We start from the raw sequence: 19381 nt of genomic DNA, 5'->3' as shown, positions 1-19381 counted from the left end.
AACAATAAGCCGTGGGCAAGCTGGTTGGTGAAAAAGGCCTTTTTTCACGTATAGAAAAGGGAAAGTAATTCCTCTCTCCCTCATTGTGAGGATTAAATGGATGAGTGTATGGAAAACAGCACCAGAAGATGATAAAGAGCTCAGTAACAGAAATGATATCTAACGGTTATTAATATCATGATGGCGACATTTTAGACATTTGGCACAGAGAAGGCCAAAACGAGGAAGTGACTTAGCCAGGGACATGCTTCGCGCGACCAAGCTTTAACCTGGAGAACTCAGGTGCGGCGCTGTCCCCTCCCCCCTAAGCCCCGCCCCCTACGGCCTCGCCTCCTCCTCCTCTGCCCTGGCCACAGCCGGAAGCCCAGTGCTAGACGAGTGGGCCTGGCGCGTGATGAGCGCGCGTGACACAGGAGGGGCGGGTCTGAGAAGCTGGATGCGTAGGGATAGGGCGTCAGGTTCCCGCGGAAGGGGCGGGGCAGGTCAGGGGGCGGGGCTTATCTGGAACGGGCCTTGGGGCCGGGCTTCCGCGTGCGTTTGTCCGGCGGGCGAGGGTGAGCGGCGGGGGCGTGCCCAGCGGCCGGGGCGGAGCCAACCGGGGGGCGGGGCGGCGCGCGGCCTAACGGCGGCGTTGGCGGCGGGAGGAGCGGCGGTGCTGTGGCTGGCGGGCGTCGCGGCTTCTGGTTCCGCGGCGGCTCAGGCGAGCTACCCGGGCCGCGGGTGGAGGCGGGAGGCGAGCGGCGGAGGCGATTGGCGATGGTGGGCGTCCCTGGAGCGGCCGCCTTCCAGCGTAAGCAGGGCGGGAAGGCGGGAGGCTGAGGGGGGCGTGTGAGGGGCCTTCTGCTCCACAGGCTTGAGCTCCCGAGAGGCCCCCGGCTCGAGGCGGGGTTGGGGAAACTGAGGCCCGAAGCAGGGCCCTGGATCCAAGGTCACGCGGAAGGCCGGGCCTTCCCGGGTTCTCGAGACCGTCCGGGCGCTTCCTGCGCCCCCGGAGGGCTCGTGGCTCGGGATGTGAGTGAAGCTGTGGGGATCGCGGCCTCGGAGCCCAGGCCCTGCCGGCGTCCATCCGACTTACCGGCGGACAAGGATTGTTTTGTTCTCCCGGCGGTGGGGCCCCTAAGTCCGGCTCCTAGGGAAATATTACACACGCCCAGTTTCAAGGGGTGTGTGGCGGATGGTGGAGGAGGCGAGGATGGCCTCTTTGAAGGGGGCCTGTTGAGTGCAGGCTCTGGTCAGATTGCCTGGGTTCACATTCTGGCTCTACCGCTTAGGGGCTGTGACCTTGGATCTGCCCGAGCCTCAGTTCCTCCTCCTGCAAAATGGGGGTGTGAAGAGCATTTCGACCCCCATACCCGCCGCCAGGGTTTTTGGGTTTTGTGGGGCCAGTAGAATGCTTGGCACAGACTGGAACATACACAAGCGTGAAAACTGTTATACTGTAGTCGCTGATAAACCGCATCCAAGGTGAACCTCCCTCGGAAAAGCCCAAAATTGGGCTCTGGCTGTATATTCGTTTAAAATGTTTTAGGATAGTCCTGCTTTATGAGCCAGTTGTTTTTCTTACCTCCGTTTCTCTATTCCCCCATTTGTGTCTAGTGTTCCTCCTAGAATTTTGAGATCTTTGGGGGAGGGGTGTTATCTCAATAACAAGAGTAACATTTTAATTGTTTCTTGTTACAATAGTAGTCGTCAACATTTTTTGAGCAGTAGGCATTTTGCATTCTCTTCATTCAGTATTTATTATATCATTTATTAGGTAAAATACCATTCTCGGCCCTGGGAATACAGCAAAAAAAATGGATAGACCAAATTCAGTCTTTGGGTTTGATTTGGGGAGCGGGGGGGGGACACAAGGTAAATGAGGAAACATAAGATTGTTTTGTTTGTTTTCTCTTCATTTAATCCTGGTGATAGTGTAAATAAGAGTTAAGTATTTGGGGGCGCCTGGTTGGCTCAGTCGTTAAGGGTTCGCCTTTGACTCAGGTGGTTCTGGGATGGAACCTGGCGTGGGGTTCCCTGCTGCAGGGGAGCCGTGCTTCTCCCTCTTCCTGCTCCCCGTTTGTTTTCTCTCTCTGGCTCTGTCAAATAAATATAAAATACAATCTTAAAAAAAATGAGTTAAGTATTTGAATATGTCCATTTTGCAGCAGATGAAACTGTCGAATTGTGATCTAGCTGCAGGACCCTCAGGGAGGATTTACACCGCCTCTCTCCTTTGACACTCATTAAAAGTTGAAGAAATGCAAAGTAGGTGCATCCAGCATTGCCTTTTCATATCAAGTCTGCAGTTGGCTGCTTTTCATAGTTTGATCCTTTCCTCTTGGAGGTTATAACAAAAGAGAGGCCGAGGTGACTCTTTAGGTCTAAGATGCACCATCTCTGTAAAGGAAAGGACTTGTAATCCAAACTCCAGTTTTTTACATCCACACCTGTTCCATGCAATTTTTGGTTTAAAATATACCCCCAAAGTACAGTTTTTGGTTCTGTTATGTAATGAAGATTTATTTACTTATTTAGTTCTTAATAGAATTCTATATTTCATTCTTAGCATGCTTAGTGCACTTTTTCTTTTAATCGGGAAGCATAAGTTTCACTAAAATACAGAGGATTTTTTCAGTGATGTTTCTCCACTGTTAGATTCAGTTAGATTCAGCATTGACCATCTGCTACGCACCAGGCCCTGTGCTATTGTAGGGCTTACAAAGACGAATAAAGCAGATTCTTGCCTCTTGGAGCTTACCTATGGTCTTGCTTGGCTAATGTGTTTAACTGGAGTGCTGGGCAGAGAATTTAGGAGCTCAGAGTCCTTGGGGGAAGTAGTCTAGAGCATTGGCTTCAGATGTTTTCAGTGTTCTATCAGTAGATAGGGTTAAGTGTGCACACATGTGAATGTTTTAAGTTACAGTGCTAACTGTAGTGTGTATTATGTACATTTTATAACATGTGCAAAAATAGACATTTTGTAAAGGATGAACTAAGACAAAAGTAGGAGTTCCAGTATCATTTTTTCATATCCTGTTGCGAATAATAACTATACATATCTTGGGGGTGGGGACCATTGGTCTTGTAGAGGGACCTTTTCAACCCATGAGATCTGTTGAAATTCACTTCCGGAGTTGTGCCTAGGTGGAAATTTTGGGGTCCAGTCCTATTAACTTTGAGACTTGGGGCACATTCTTTAACCTTTCTGTGCACTTCATTTTCTTCATCTGTTAAAATTGAGTTGATAAGGGGTGCCTGGGTGGCTTGTTTGGTTGGGTGGCTGCCTTCAGCTCAGGTCATGATCCCAGTGTCTTGGGATTGAGCACCAAGTTGGGCTCCCTGCTCAGTGGGATCCTGCTTCTCCCTCTGCCTCTGCCTGCCCTTCTGGCTGCCCCTGTGCCTGCCTCTGCCTACATGTGCTCTTTTCTCTGTCAATAAATGAAATCTTTAAAAAAAAAACTGAGTTGATGAGAGTTCCTGCCCCATTTACAGTTTTGTGATGATTGATAATCTAAATATGGTAATGTATATAGTAATATATGTAGAGTACTTAAACTGTGCTCAACCCACCATTTTGGGTGCTGCTTGTGTCTGAGGATACAAGGAAGACTTAGGATCTCAGAGTGTAGTAGGGGCCCTGCACCTGATAAAGTGCTTTAAGTGCTCGAAGCTTAGTCTCTTGGGAATACAGGGTAGGACTGACTAACTGATTGTTCTTTGAGGGTCCAAATAAGGTTTAGGAAAGGAGGTGACATTTGAACCAAGCCTAAGGAGAGGGGCTTTTTCCGGCAGGAGGAATGGTGGACCTCTTTAGGCAGTGAGCAGATACTTGGATACTCTTGAGGGCTTCGTGAGCAGTTCGGGAGATCTGGTCCTTCAGGGAACCTGATTAAGCTTGTATACCTTGTTAATAGGATAACAAACAGTGCGTTCTGGCTGGAGTTGTTCCTCTCAGGGGCCAGATGGCAAGGAAGCCTATTCCAGAACTTTCACAGCACCACAGCTCTTTTCTCTCTGATGACACTTACCTCATTCAGCCTTCTTAGTAATCTAAGAATATAAACTCCTAAATGTAAGCTTCATAAGAGTTACAGTATCTGCATTTAAAAAAAAAAAAAAGCTTTTATTTATTTATTTGGGGTAGTGGGAGATCACAATTAGGCAGAGAGAGGGGGGGAAGCAGACTCCCAGGACCCTGAGATCATGACCTGAGCTGAAGGCAGAGGCTTATTAACCCACTGAGCCACCCAGGCACCCCCAGTAATTTTTCTTTTTCTTTTTTTTTTTTTTTTTACCTGACATTTTTTGTCTATTAGTATGAAAGAAGAGTTGTTAAAGTGTACCTGAAAGACTTTCTGGAGGGTTGAATTAGGTACCTTCCATTTTCTCCTCTAGGTCTACTCTCCCATCTGTTGCTTGTTCTCTGCCCTCGGAGGTTGGCTTATTATATGAACTATATTGAGAGCTTCCTTGCCATCTAAGGTTAGGGAGTTCTAATTTCCCTGCTTCCTTCCTATTGATACACTGCCTCTGGCTGGTTATGTCCCTTGATGAAGATTTGCCATTCCTCTAAAGGAGGTTCTCTCTACAACTCTACTCCTAGATTTGGAGTTTTTATTTCCTTTGTTCCTCCAGCTTACAAGTGTGCTCTCTAATCCCAGGATACTACTCTCCCTTGTGATTATCACCTTTATAGTCCTGTTATTAAACCCTTCTTGATTTATCCTTACTCTGGAGTATGGCATCTTTCCTGCTGGGACCATGACTTGATTGAAGCTTGTATATCTTGGTAATAGCATAACACCTCAAACTTCTACTCCGGGCTCACTCATATACTGCCCATTCTTCAAAGATACTCATCTAAACCCAGCTTAAAGCAGATTTATAAGTTTATTTTTTTATTTAAGTAATCTGTACATCCAACATGGGGCTTAGACTCATGATTTCTAACTGAGCCAGCCAGGAACTCCCTTAGGAGATTTTAGAAGCAACAAATCAGATGGAGAAGAGGAAACTTACCCCAGGTAAGCATACTGACAATGATAGGTAGGGTCTCTCTTAAGATTTTTTTTTTTTTTTTGACAGAGAGAAATCACAAGTAGACGGAGAGGCAGGCAGAGAGAGAGAGAGGGAAGCAGGCTCCCTGCTGAGCAGAGAGAGCCCGATGCGGGACTCGATCCCAGGACCCTGAGATCATGACCTGAGCCGAAGGCAGCGGCTTAACTCACTGAGCCACCCAGGCGCCCCGAGGTAGGGTCTCTCTTTAGCCCTTACCTACTATGCCACACTAATGCATTTAGTCATTTTTCACCAAACTATTGGATAAGGGGGAAAAAAAAACCAAAACTTTAACTCCTAGAAACAGTAATCTGTGACCGCGCAGTCCAGATCAGATAAATTGCAGTTAGTAGCCTATTTAAAAAGGCAGAGATACAGATGAGGCAGGTTGTTGATCATAATGGAAAAAGAATTTGCAAACTTTGGGTTTGAGGCCCAGTTCTGGGAAGCTTTTCAACTTCTGAGACTCCGTTTCTTCATATAAATGAGGATAATTCCTGCCTAATAATAACTAATAGTGAATGTTTATTCTGTGCTAGATATCATGCATTTACCTTTTACCTTTTAATCCTCCAATCTTTTAGGTAGGTAGGTATCCTGATTTTACAACTTGTGAAATTGACTTAGATGTTAATAGAACTAATAAATGACAAAGCCCAGATTAAAATCTAGATCCCAGGGTTTTGGGATCAAGTTCTGCATCGGGCTCCTTGCTTCTCTTTCTGCCTACCGCTCCTTCTGTTTGTACTCCTGCTTTCTCTGACAAAAAAATAAAACCTTTAAAAAAAAAAAAAAAAAACTGTCTAGGGGGCGCCTGGGTGGCTCAGTGGGTTAAAGCCTCTGCCTTTGCTCAGGTCATGATCCCAGGGTCCTGGGATGAGCCTCGTATAGGGCTCTCTGCTCAGCGGGGAGCCTGCTGCTTCCTCTCTCTCTGCCTGCCTCTCTGCCTACTTGTCATCTCTGTCTGTCAGATAAATAAATAAAAAATCTTAAAAAAAAAAAAAACTGTCTTGACCATCAATGAATGGGAAAATCACACCCTCATTTCTATCCTCTGACACTGAATTTCCTATACTTTAAAGGTCATCCAGGTTTTCAGAATACAGCATTTATAAGGGAAGGGAAGCAGTGCTTGCAGATACCTAAATATTACTGCACTACGGAACCTTTTCTGGTTATTTCTTCCCTTTTTGAGGGAGATGCTCAAAACCCTTGTTGCCTCATGTTGTATGCACCCCACCGCGTTTCCCACCTCTACCCCGTGGCAGAGTAGTGTGAAATGAGCTGAAGGCTTTGAGAGTAATAATACTGCTATAGAACTTTACTTACTTATTAGTCACTTGCCGTCTGCATGTAGATTTAGAGTTGTTACTTCAGTGAGTCTTTGTGTAGAATTGGGCATACATTTTCCTACTAGTAACAAAGTTATGGGGGCACCTGGCTGGCTCAGTCACTAGAGTGTGTGACCCTTAATCTCAGGGTCCTGATTTTAAGCCCCACTTTGGGCATGGAGCCTACTTTAAAACAAAACAAAACGAAGTTATCCTTTGATTTTTCAGTTGTTTGGAGGGTTATTGACTTGTTATTTTGAGAGTTGGAACTGACTTATTAAATTGAATCATGTTTTAGGTATTTGTAATAATTTTTGTCTTATCTTTGACTATCGACTGTTGAGTGCTTTTGTGCAGGTTTGGAACCTGATGGCTTTCCTCTATACAGATTGACTTTAACCTTATTCTTGAGTATTAAGCCTGTTGCGGTACATGCAGATCGAGACTTTATGATTAGTTATTTGAATTCAGTGAATGCTTTTAGGCAGGAAAGGTCATTTAAAAGGTAGTGGACAATAAATGAATGCAGCACTAGGATAAGATGAGTTAATTCACTAAGTTCATACCTCTTCAGGATAAGGAAAAAATGGGAGGAAAGTGGTGTGGGAAAAAAAGATTCCTTACCTGCCAGTTCTATCCTCACTCCTTAGTTTTAGAGTATTGTTTTGAATCTCATGTTATAGAAAGCAGTCACTGAATTGTAAAGATTTACTTCAAATTTTGTGAAACCTGGAAGGCTTAATGAGGGACAGTCTCTTTCTCGTTATTGTTTCTGCTTTGGTAAGATTACCAAATTGGGCCTCACTGTTACTCTACTGACTGGCCCCATGTGCAGTCTGAGCTAGTATATGTACATGTGACAGATCCTGTCTCTGGGTTTTATTATGGCTGGTTAAGTAGCTTTTTGCCTTAGTCTCTGGTTTCTGTCTTCTGGCCCCTTGAAGGCCTTGAGGCTATCTGAAATTATAGGAGTTGGGGTACCATAAATTAAACTTGTGAAATGAGTGCATTGCAGATGTGTCAACTGAATCAGACTTTTAAGTCCAGTTGAATTCTTCTTTTTTTTTAAAGAAGTTAAATTAAACTCATTTTTTAAAGAGGATTTTATTTATTTGACAGAGAGAGACGAAACAAGAGGGGGAACACAGGGGTAGGGGTGGGCGGGGAGTGGGTGAGGCAGAAGCAGGATTCCTGCTGAGCAGGGAGCCTGATGCAGGGCTTGACCCTGGGATCATGACCTGAGCTGAAGGCAGGTGCATAACGACTGAGCCTCCCAGGTACCCCAGTTGAATTCTTTAAAAAGGGGTTCTTTGCTAGATTTTGTGCTGGGTGTTGTTCAGGTATGTCATTTCATGTAATTCTTGGAACAGCCTTGGGAGGGAGTTAGTATTTCTGTTTTACTGATGAGGAAGTAAGGATCAGAGAACTTAAGTAAATTACCCAGGGTCACACAGTTAATCAGTAGCAGATGCACTAGTCAAACTTGGTTCAGTCCTGGTGTCGAATTCATTCATTTTACGTTGAGACTGAGTCCAAAACCTACTGTTTTTACTATCTACACGACTACTTCTTTTTACTAACTAGACTGGAGGTTTTAGAGGTGTGTTCCTGAAGATACTTGATTTCCTATCATCTTTCTTCAGGAACTTTCTTTTCTCTTACTTCTTTCTCTTATTTCTATCTCATATTTTTAAAAAATGTCCTAGGAATTGGAATATGATTTAGAGTACACTGCTGTGCTAGATCTTGGTCTTGTTCAGAGGTATCCTGAATTAGAGATGAATTAAAAAAAAAAAAGGCAACAGAAACTCTCAGCATCCTTTACCAATTCATCCCATATGTTTCCTGATTTTAGCAGTGAAACAGATGATGGCAATGAACATCAAAAGCCCATGAAATGTCCATATTAATTTTGCTTGGCCGTGTGAGGAGCTGTCAAATACGGATCATCCAATATAGTATACGGATTTACAAAGTGAACCTTTAGTTTGAAATGTGGCTCTAGAAGATTTGATTCTACTTTTCTATTTTGTATTGCCATAATTAAATGCAGAAAAAAGTAAAATTTAGAAAAACCCAGAGCCAGGTATCCTTCTGTCTGCATTTATAGCTCTGGAGTTGGCTAGACCTTTCAATTAAATGAGCGGATGGCGACAAATATGTAATCTGACCTCTTCAGCAGCTCAAGTGAAATGTTAATACCAGGCATAGCACAGCTCCCTTGACACACTACCTTGACCTTTTCCTCTCTTACAAATGTTTCCCTTACTCCTTTGTTAACTTAGCCATCTCCATGCAGAGGTCATGCCTGCTTTTAATTTTTTGAAGCCACGTGACAACAGACATTGAACGGCGCAGATTTATTCATTTTTACCTTATATCCATAGGACTACAGTAATCATACAGTTACCTCTAATTCCCATGTATTTTTTTTATTTTTTATTTTTCTTTTTTAAAAGATTTTATTTATTTGCCAGAGATAGAGCGAGAGAGTGCACAAGCTGGGGGTGGGGGGTGTGCAGCAGGCAGAGGCAGCTCCTTCCTGCTGAGGAGGAGCCCAATGCAGGACTTGATCCCAAGGCCCTGGGGTTGTGACCTGAGCCACAGACACTTAACTGAGCCACCCAGGCATCCCTCCCATGTATTTTTTTGATAGTTTATATCCTAATCACTACCTGCCCTTTGCCTCTCTTTTCCATAAAATCTTAAATACTAAGTGACATTTTTGTCCACCAGAAATGTGCCAAAGTTTTTTGGTCCTTAATATTGAGAAAGTGATTATGTCTTTGATTTTGTTTCCCTCTAGAGAAGTGGACCCAACCTTGCAGGGAGAAAAGGCAGGCATAAAGCAAGTCCTCTTTGTCATTGAGAATAAAGGTAGAGATGGTTTAGGAGAGGGAAGTTTTTTAAGTGGTGAGGAAGATGTAGAAGAGGTGATGTTGGTTTTAGTTCCTTCAGCATTCATTCTCCAGCTGTCTAGAACAGCTTAGGTCAGCAGCTCCAGTCTTTTAAGTTTCACCTTAAATTTCCCTTGGTGGGTTGGTCTGGCTAAGTGTTTTTTTTTTTTTTAAAGATTTTATTTATTTATTGGTCAGAGAGCATGAGCAGTGGGAGGGGCAGAGGAAAAAAAGCAGACTTCCCTCTGAGCAGGGGAGCACAATGCCGGACTTATCCCAGGACCCTGAGATCATGATCTAAACCAGCAGCCACCCAGGCATCCCTAAGTGTTTTTGTTTTTAATTAATGAAATTTCATTAATTTATTTTGAGATTTATTTATTTGAGAGAGACAGAGCACATGTGTGCAGGAGTGGGGAATGGCAGAGAATTTTCAGACTCCGTGCCTCACGTAGGGCTCAGTCTCACGATCCATGAGATCATGACCTGAGCTGAAATCAAGAGTGGATACTCAACTAAGTCACCCAGGCGCCTCTGTTTAAGTAAACTCTGTGCCCTATACAGGGCTTGAACTGAACAATCTTGAGTTCAAGAATCTCTTACTGGGGGCGCTTGGGTGGCTCAGTCAGTTAAGCATCTGACTTTGGCTCAGGTCATGATCCCAGAGTCCTCAGATGGAGCCCCACTTTGTCCTGCCTTCTGCTCAGTGGGAAGCCTGCTTCTCCCTAACTCTGCCTACTGCTCCCCCTGCTTGTGCACTCTAGCTCTCTGTCAAATAAGTAAATAGATTGATGTTAAGGGGGAGGAAAAAAAAGTCTCATGCTCCACCAGCTGAGCCAGCTAGGTGCCCCTGGCTAAGTGGTTTTAACTATACTTATTATCTTTTCTTAAATATGTTACACGATATGTAAGTTGTTCTAGAAAAACACAAACTCAAATATGGGGATTTGTGTTATAAAAAGTTTTTGTACTTTTAAGTTTGTATTTTACCATAATTTTAAACTTAAGAAAAAGTCACAAGAGTAGTCTGTTTCTCTTCATCTTGATTCTCCAGATGTCAACACTTTACTATTTTTCTGTTCCTGTTTATATTGCATATTCCTTTTCTGAACTTTTTAAGTCTAAGTTACAGCTGTGATACCTCTTTACTCTTAGGATATTGTCTTGTATAACAACAATATACCTATCAAAATCCAGAAATAGTCTTGATATAGTAGTATTATTTAATATGCAGACTTCATTCAAATTTTGCCATTTGTTCCAATAATGTTCTATATAGGAAAAATATTTTTTCCTAGTCTAGGATCCAGTCCCAGGATATATTATCATACTTAGTTTTCTTGTCTCCTTCAGTTTGGAAGAATACTTCGGTCTCATCTTTTGTGACTTCGACTTTTTTTTCTTTTTTTTAATAACATAGGCTATTTATCTTGTAGAATGTCCCTCACTTTGAATTTTTTTCCTTATGAATTCAGATTTTACATATTGGCAGGAGTGTCACATAGTGAAGTTATGTGTAGTTATGTGTTTTTCAGTGCATCGTATCAGGAGGCACATGATGTCCATTTGTCCAGGATTATTGATGTTAACTTAGATCACTTAAGGTGTTGTCGGCTAGTTTTCTCCACTGTAAAGTTATTATCTTTTACTTTTTAATGAGTAGGAATCATGGGAGGAGATACTGAGTTTATTTAAATGTCTTGTTACCAAACTTTTGCCTCCTAGATTAAGCATCTGTTGATAATGTTTGCCTGAGTCAGTTGTTACTGTGATATTTGGACTATGATTTGCTATTTCTTTCTTTCTTTTTAAAGATTTTATTTATTCATTTGACGGAGACAGAGAGGGAAGACAAGCAGGGGAAGTGGGAGAGGGAAAAGCAGGCTTCCTGCGGAGCAGGGATCCTAAATTGGGGCTTGATCCCAGGATCCTGGGATCATGACCTGAGCTGAAGGCAGATGCTTAATGACTCAGCCACCCAGACACCCCTGATTTTCTGTTTCTATTAGTTTTTCATTTACTTTTTAATGATAACTCTATAGAGCATTTTCTTAACCATATTGATTTATATAAATAATAGGTTCTTAATTTTAGTCAGTGGGATATAATCTTCTGTTTATTTTTGTGGAAAAGTATTTTTTAATTTTAAAAATTTTTTCAAATTTTATTTATTTGTCAGAGACAGAGCATGCAGAGGCAGGAGGAGCAGCAGGCAGAGGCAGACCAGACTTCTGGAGAGCAATGAGCCCAATGCAGGACTTATCACAGGACCCTGTGATCACGACCTGAGCCGGAGGTGGCGACTGAGCCACCTAGGCATTCCAGTACTCTCTCTTTTTTTGAAGATTTTATTTATTTTGAGAGAGAGAGAGAGAGAGAGAACGCCAAAATGAGCTGGGGGAAGGGCAGAAGGAGAGGGAGAAGCAGACTCCCTGCTGAGCAGGGAGCCCAATGTGGACTCAGTCCCAGGACCCCAGGATCATGACTTGAGCCGAAGCGAGACACTTAATGGACTGAGCCACCCAGGCACCCCTCTTGGATACTCTTGATTTAAGATATTTATTTACTTTTACAGACATTTATTAAACCCCTAGTACCTGATGCTGGGGGATATGAAGAGAGTTCTAAGGTCCTGAATTTAGATGTAGTCCGGTAGAGGGGAGAGACTGATAATTTCAGTATCAAATGGTAAACAGTGATAGTAGCATGACAAGGTCCACCAAAGTTAGGCATCTGACCTAATGTATGGACGCATTTGTGGATATATTTAAAAAAAAAAAAAAGGAAATGATGCTTGTCTTGAACCAAATCTGGTTTTCCTTTTCCAGCTTTTTAAAAAATTAATTTCTGGACTGGCAGTGAATTTTTTTTTTTAAGATTTTTAAATTTATTTTGAGAGCAAGAGAGTGTGCCCCTGAGCATTGCGGGGAATAGGGGCAGAGGAAGAAGCAGGGAACCCGATGCAGGACTCAGTCATAGGACCCTAGGATTATGACCTGAGCTGAAGGCAGACTCTTTTTTAAAAATTAATTAATTAGGGACGCCTGGGTGGCTCAGTTGGTTGGACGACTGCCTTCGGCTCAGGGCGTGATCCTGGAGTCCCGGGATCGAGTCCCACATCAGGCTCCCAGCTCCATGGGGAGTCTGCTTTGCTCTCTGACCTTCTCCCCTCTCATGCTCTCTCTGTCTCTCTCTCTCAAATAAATAAATAAATAAATCTTTTAAAAAAATTAATTAATTAGTTTTAATTTTTATTTTTTTTAAAGTTTTTATTTATTTATTTGACAGAGATCACAAGTAGGCAGAGAGGCAGGCAGAGATGGAGAAAGGGAAGCAGGCTCCCTGCAGAGCGGAGCGCCAGATGTGGGGCTTGATCCCAAGACCCTGGGATTATGACCTGAGCCGAAGGCAGAGGCTTTAACCCACTGAGCCATCCAGGTGCCCTGAAGGCAGACTCTTAGCCAACTGAGCCACCCAGGCACCTGTGGACTGGCAGTGTATTTACATAATTCAAGCCTTAAAAGGTTACGAAGATGGGGGCCTGGGTGGCTCAGTGGGTTAAAGCCTCTGCCCTTGGCTCAAGTCATGATCCCAGCCAGGGTCCTGGGATCGAGGCCCAAATCGGGCTCTCTGCTCATCAGGGAGCCTGCTTCCCTTCCTCTATCTCTGCCTGCCTCTCTGCCTACTTGTGATCTCTGTCAAATAAATAAATAAAATCTTAAAAAAAAAAAAAAAAAGGTTACGAAGACTATTTAGTGAACAGTTTCCCTCACTTCTGTGCTCTAGCTACTCTTTCCTTCCTTGATGGCAACTGGTATTACCAGTGTCTTCTGTATCCTTTCAGATATATTCCTGTAGGCCATACCATAATATAAAAGACCTTCTTCATTTTGCATTGTATTTCGTTGTATGGCTACACAGTACTTGTTCCCCCTATAGTCCACTGTGGATAGACGTTTAGATGCCAGTCTTTGTGTTAAAAACAATGCTGCAAAATTTTGTTAAACATGTTATTTCATAAGTTTGTGGAATAAATTCCTAGAAGAATTATTCCTGGGCGCCTGGGTGGCTCAGTGGGTTAAGCCGCTGCCTTCGACTCAGGTCATGATCTCAGGGTCCTGGGATTGAGGCCCGCATCGGGCTTTCTGCTCAGCAGGGAGCCTGCTTCCTCCTCTCTCTCTCTGTCTGCCTCTCTGCCTACTTGTGATCTCTCTCTGTCAAATAAATGAATAAAATCTTAAAAAAAAAAAAAAATTCCTGGGGTAGGGAAAATAGGCTCTGTGTGATTTTGATAGATGTTACCAAATTACTCTCTGGAGATGGTATATCAGTTTTTGTACTCTTACCAGGAAAACATGCAACCCTAATTAAGAAGAAGTAGGGGATGGGAGAAGTTAAGACTGGACTGGGTTTGGAGGGTACTAAAAGCAGTTACATTATTGGAGTATAATGTACTACAGGAGGAGTGGCAGGAAATAAGAGGCAGGGGTTAGGGTTTTAGTCTTGGATTTTATTCTGCAGCGAATGGAGAGCAATAAAAAGGATGAGAGAATGACAAAGTTAAGATTGTTAAGTTCTGGAGTTTTCTGGTGGTCTTAATGAAGATGGATCTGAAGGGACAAGACAGGAAACCACAAAATAATTAGGTTAATGCAATAGCCTTGTCAAACCTTGCATCTCTGTTTTGTTTGGAAACTAGCCCTTGTGACACTCTCTCTCTCTCTCTCTATTTTTATATATCGACATATAAAAATATATATTTATATATGTACATATATCATTGAAGGTAGCAAGAAAGGCTTCACTAAATAATCAACTGTATTTTGATGGAGGTAGATCTTGGATTGGTAAATATAGAGAAATGGGATAAAGGAAATCATTTCAGGTCCTGAGAAATGGAGTAAGCCAGGAGTAGAGAAACTTTCTTTGAAGGGCCTAATAAATATGTTGGGCTTCGTGGGACAAGCGGTCTCTGTCATATATCCTTCTCTTTTTTTTTAATGTAAAGTCTGTTAGCCTACAACCGTTACTGAAGCAGGCTGTGGGCAGGGTTCGAAGGTGGTGGAATGGGAGATGACTTTAGTTGCCAGCTCTTGGAATAAGCAAAGGTTTCCAAGCTGGAAGGTGCAAGATTTAGTTAGTAAAATGGGATTGTAGGCAGGTTGAGGCAGAGCTGGAAAACTTTGAATGTTAGGCTAAAGAATTTGTTTCTAGTTTGGGGTCATTGAAGAGTCACCCCTTCTTCTATTGATAGTAGTGACATCTTGCCTGATACTGTAAACTTATTATATGAACAGCTGTAAAAATTCTGGCTGGCAGAATTGCTTTGTGTAGATGGTTGTATAGCACATTAGTACCACTGACCGATTGCCATTAGCATGAAATACTGAGGTCTAACCTATTTGCTAGGCCATTGAGGGTTTTAGTGAGTGGTTTAACTCAAAGAATCAAGTTAAGGAGGGATGCCTGGCTTGTTCAGTTGGTAGGGCATGTGATAACTTGATCTCAGGGTCCTGAGTTTGAGTCCCACATGGGGGTAGAAATACATTAAAAAAAAAAAAAAAAGAATCAAAGAAGTAGAAGAATAGTATAGCTCAAAATCTTGGGAATTCTGTAGGTATTGCTTACATCTTTTTTCACCTAATTTTGAAGAATAGGAAATAAGGTATACAACAGTTCAGCTGATTTTTTTTTTTTTAAAGATTTTATTTATTTATTTGACAGAGAGAAATCACAAGTAGATGGAGAGGCAGGCAGAGAGAGAGGAGGAAGCAGCCTCCCTTTTGAGCAGAGAGCCCCATGCAGGGCTCCATCCCAGGACCCTGAGATCATGACCTGAGCTAAAGGCAGCGGCTTAATCCACTGAGCCACCCAGGCGCCCCCAGCTGATTGTTAAACGGCTTCCCCAACTCTATACTAGTAAGCTTTCCGTTGTTTTAAGCCTCTGATTCTAGATGACTGGAAAACTGGTTTTCTTCTGAGGTGAGAGGATGGGCAGATCAGTGGTGTGTGATCAGAATTACCTTGGGGAGTTACTAGAATATCAGTGTGACACCCATATTATCATACATTGTGTGAGAGGATGTCTGGTATGTTTTTGGAAATAGCTCCCGGGTGATTCTCTACCATGTCTTCCTGGTGAACACCATTGTTCGAAATAATTTCTGTCCTTTCCCTCCTGCCATCACTTTATATTCAGGGATGCTGGTAAAATTACACTCCTTTGTCTGTCTGCTAGTGTGAAGGAAAAGTTGAGATGGAACTTTGTATCCTGTAAAGACTTCTAACATACAGTGCATCTTTTGACAGCAAACATGTCTAACTCATATTGTCAACTTGCTGATCAACTTTTCCTGAGGAACTCTGATCTTAGGTTATTTTCGATTATTGTTGATTATAAACTTCGTGGTATATTTTTTATTTTTTCTTAAAGGCAATGCCCTTTTCTATTTTTTTTTTTTTAAAGACTTTATTTATTTATTTGACAGACAGAGATCACAAGTAGGCAGAGAGGCAGGCTGAGAGAGGAGGAAGCAGGCTTCCCGCAGAGCAGAGAGCCCGATGCGGGGCGATCCGATCCCAGGACCCTGAGATCATGACCTGTGCCGAAGGCAGAGGCCCAACCCACTGAGCCACCCAGGCGCCCCCATGGTGTATTTTTTTAATGAAGTGGTTTTTTTTGTTTGTTTGTTTGTTTTTCTTTTCTTTCTTTTGACAGATTACAAGTAGGCAGAGAGGCAGGTGGGGGTGGGAGGAAACAGGCTCCCTTTTGAGCAGAGAGCCCGATACGAGTCCCCGGACCCTGGGATCCTGACCTGAGCTGAAGGCAGAGGCTTTAACCTACTGAGCCACCCAGGTGCCCCCAACTTTGTGGTGTATTAATAGAAGTCATCTTCTCATTTTTATGAAGCTGCCTTTAATCAGTACTAAAACAGTGATTGAATGCTCTGCTTTAGCTATCTGTGTCCTTGAACTCATTTTGAACACCTGTTATGTCCATGTAGTAGATAAACAGATTTTTTTGAGAAGGAATGCTCTAAATACAGGAAAGGCAAAAGATAAAGGATCTTTGAAGTCCTTCTCATTGCACAGTCTCTGGTTCCGTGAATTAAAAGACAATATATCCTAGAGGACTCCTCTAAGAAAATCCTCAGACCAGGGACGCCTGGGTGGCTCAGTTGGTTAAGCAGCTGCCTTCGGCTCAGGTCATGATCCCAACCTCCTGGGATCGAGTCCCACATCCGGCTCCTTGCTCAGCAGGGAGCCTGCTTCTCCCTCTGCCTCTCCCTGCCATTCTGTCTGCCTGTGCTCGCTCTCTCTGTAAAATAAATAAATAAAATCTTTAAAAAAAAAAAAAATCCTCAGACCAGATAACACAGTACATGGTATCTAACAACCTTAGCAATTGCTTATTTGTTCGTTTTGGTGCCTGCAAATAAATAGGAGAATTGCAGATTGTTAGGACGTGCAAAGTTTGGAGATAGCAGTTAGATAAAATTTAGTTTATTTTATTAGGTTTTTTTTTTTTTTTTAAGATTTTATTTATTTGAGAGAGAGAAGGAGCACAAGTAGGGGGAGTGGCAGGCAGAGGAAGAAGCAGGCTTCCCTGCCGAGCAAGGGGCCCAGTGTGGGACTTGATGCTAGCACCCAGGGATCATGACCTGAGTCCAAGGTAGATGCTTAACCATTAGGACTCCCATCAGTCATCTTTTCTTTTTTTTTTTTTTTTTTTTTTAAAGATTTTATTTATTTATTTGAGAGAGAGACAGTGAGAGAGAGAATGAGCGAGGAGAAGGTCAGAGAGCGAAGCAGACTCCCCATGGAGCTGGGAGCCTGATGTGGGACTCGATCCCGGGACTCCAGGATCACGCCCTGAGCCGAAGGCAGTCGTCCAACCAACTGCGCCACCCAGGCGTCCCCAGTCATCTTTTCTAATTAAGGCTGCCATTTTCATTTTCAAAGCAATTGAAATTCTCCAATTTTGTTTTATTTTTGAGATGTATTTTTTTATTTTTTTATTGTAAGTAATCTCTACACCCAGCGTGGCGCTCTTAACTCATAACCTTGATGAGATCAGGAGTTGCATGCTCTTCCAACTGATAATAGCCAGGCGCCCCAAATTTCCCAATTTTTAAAAGCACATGTTGGTTGTGGCAGTGAGAGCTCTAATATGCAGTAATCAAAGCTTTTTTGATTGTAGCACATGTTCATAAATGCCAATTTGGAACTCAGTGTGTGACGAGATTGTCTGGATGGTTGATAGGGATTTGTATAAACCAAGAGGGGTTTATTTAAACTTGTGTCAAAAATAGGAGATTAGGGGGCTCCTGGGTGACTCAGTCGTTGGGCATCTGCCTTCGGCTCAGGTTGTGATCCCGGAGTGCTGGGATGGAGCTCTCTGCTCGGCAGGCAGCCTGCTTTTCCCTCTCCCCCTGCCTATGTTCCCTCTCTCACTGTGTCTTTCTCTGTCAGATAAATAAATAAAATCTTTTTTTTTTTTTAAGATTTTATTTATTTATTTGACAGAGAGAAATCACAAGTAGGCAGAGAGGCAGGCAGAGAGAGAGAGAGAGGAGGAAGCAGGCTCCCTGCTGAGCAGAGAGCCCGATGCGGGACTCGATCCCAGGACCCTGAGATCATGACCTGAGCCGAAGGCAGCGGCTTAACCCACTGAGCCACCCAGGCGCCCTAAATAAATAAAATCTTAAAAAAAGAAAAATAGATTGGTATCCCATTAAGCCTTAATTGGTTGACTTCAGCTTTTGAGCTTGGAGGCTGGTGAAGAGTTAATTTATTGTGTGAGCATTAATTAGGTCAGTGTAGAGGACGGACTTGTTTTAGGAAATGGATCTCTTAGGATATTTATTCATTTGCCAAATCATTCCTGTTTACATGTGAACCCTTTTCTTGATTCCAGGGAAAACAGGCAGACAATCCATGCCAATTAAATATTAGAACATGACAGATTGATTTTGATCCCACAGATTAAGAACGAAAAGAGGGGTTCAGGTTTTATTAAATTTACCCTAGTTGATGATATTTTAAGAAAGAAACTTGGGGCACCTGGGTGGCTCAGTGGGTTGGGGCCTCTGCCTTTGGCTCGGGTCATGATCCCAGGGTCCTGGGATTGAGCCCCCCACATTAGGCTTTCTGCTCAGTGGGGAGCCTGCTTCCTCCCCTCTTTCCACCTGCTTCTTTGCCTACGTGTGATCTCTGTCTGTCAAATAAATAAATAAATAAATAAAATCTTCAAAAAGAAAAAAAAAAGAGAAACTTATGGGAGTGCCTGGGTGGCTGAGTGTATTGGGGCCTCTGCCTTTGGCTCAGGTCATGGTCTCAGGGTCCTGGGATCGGCCCCCTCAGTGAGGAGCCTGCTTCCCCTTCTCTCTCTGCCTGCCTCTGTGCCTACTTGTGATCTCTCTCTGTCAAAATAAACAAAATCTTAAAAAAAAAAAAAAACTTACGTGAAAAGATCTGTTAGTAACAGTTGAGTAAATTTTTCCTGTTTAAATAGATTCTTGTATCTGGGTAGTATGGTGTAGTGAGAAAGCATCTTTGGATTGGTTTTCTTCAACACTTGGATTCTAGTTTACAGGTGACTGAAGGTATGGCTTTATAATTCACTTAATCATGGATTTTATTTTATTATTTATTATCCTTTATTATTATTATTTTTTTTGTTTTTTGTTTTTTGTTTTTTTAAAGATATCATGACCTGAGCTGAAGGTAGAGGCTTAACTGACTGAGCCACTCAGGCCACTCAGGCCACCCAGTCATGTATTTCATTTTATTTTTTTAAAGATTTTATTTATTTATTTATTTATTAGAGAAGGGGCGGGGGGAGCAAGCACAGGCAGACAGAATGTCAGGCAAAGGGAGAGGGAATAGCAGGCTCCCTGCCAAGCAAGGAGCCCAATGTGGGACTTGATCCCAGGACGCTGGGATCATGACCTGAGCCGAAGGCAGCTGCTTAACCAACTGAGCCACCCAGGCGTCCCAAGATTTTATTTATTTATTTGACAGATCACAGTAGGCAGGCAGAGAGAGAGGGTGAAGCTGTCTCCCCGATGAGCAGAGAGCCCGACGTGGGGCTCGATTCTAGGACCCCAAGAT

At 42.9% G+C, this 19381-nt stretch overlaps 1 protein-coding gene across 5 annotated transcripts in view; it reads left to right on the top strand.

Annotated features, from left to right (window-relative positions):
• The first annotated feature begins 536 nt into the window (after positions 1-536).
• CBFA2T2 (CBFA2/RUNX1 partner transcriptional co-repressor 2) overlaps positions 537-19381 on the top strand; it is a 159319-nt gene continuing 140474 nt past the window's right edge. For 4 of the 5 annotated variants that reach the window (XM_044263234.1, XM_044263237.1, XM_044263233.1 and 1 more), the window contains exon 1: positions 644-790. In XM_044263234.1, the coding sequence (XP_044119169.1) occupies positions 757-790 (34 nt within the window). In that variant the 5' untranslated portion in view covers positions 644-756. Of the gene's footprint in view, positions 555-643; positions 791-19381 lie in introns of those variants that run through there. The other variant, XM_044263235.1, reaches the window with a different exon arrangement.

Source organism: Neovison vison, chromosome 8 (genome assembly GCF_020171115.1).
Source record: "Neovison vison isolate M4711 chromosome 8, ASM_NN_V1, whole genome shotgun sequence".
NCBI lineage: Eukaryota > Metazoa > Chordata > Mammalia > Carnivora > Mustelidae > Neogale > Neogale vison.
Note: the sequence above shows the minus strand (reverse complement) of the source record. Positions and strands in the feature narration are given on the sequence as shown.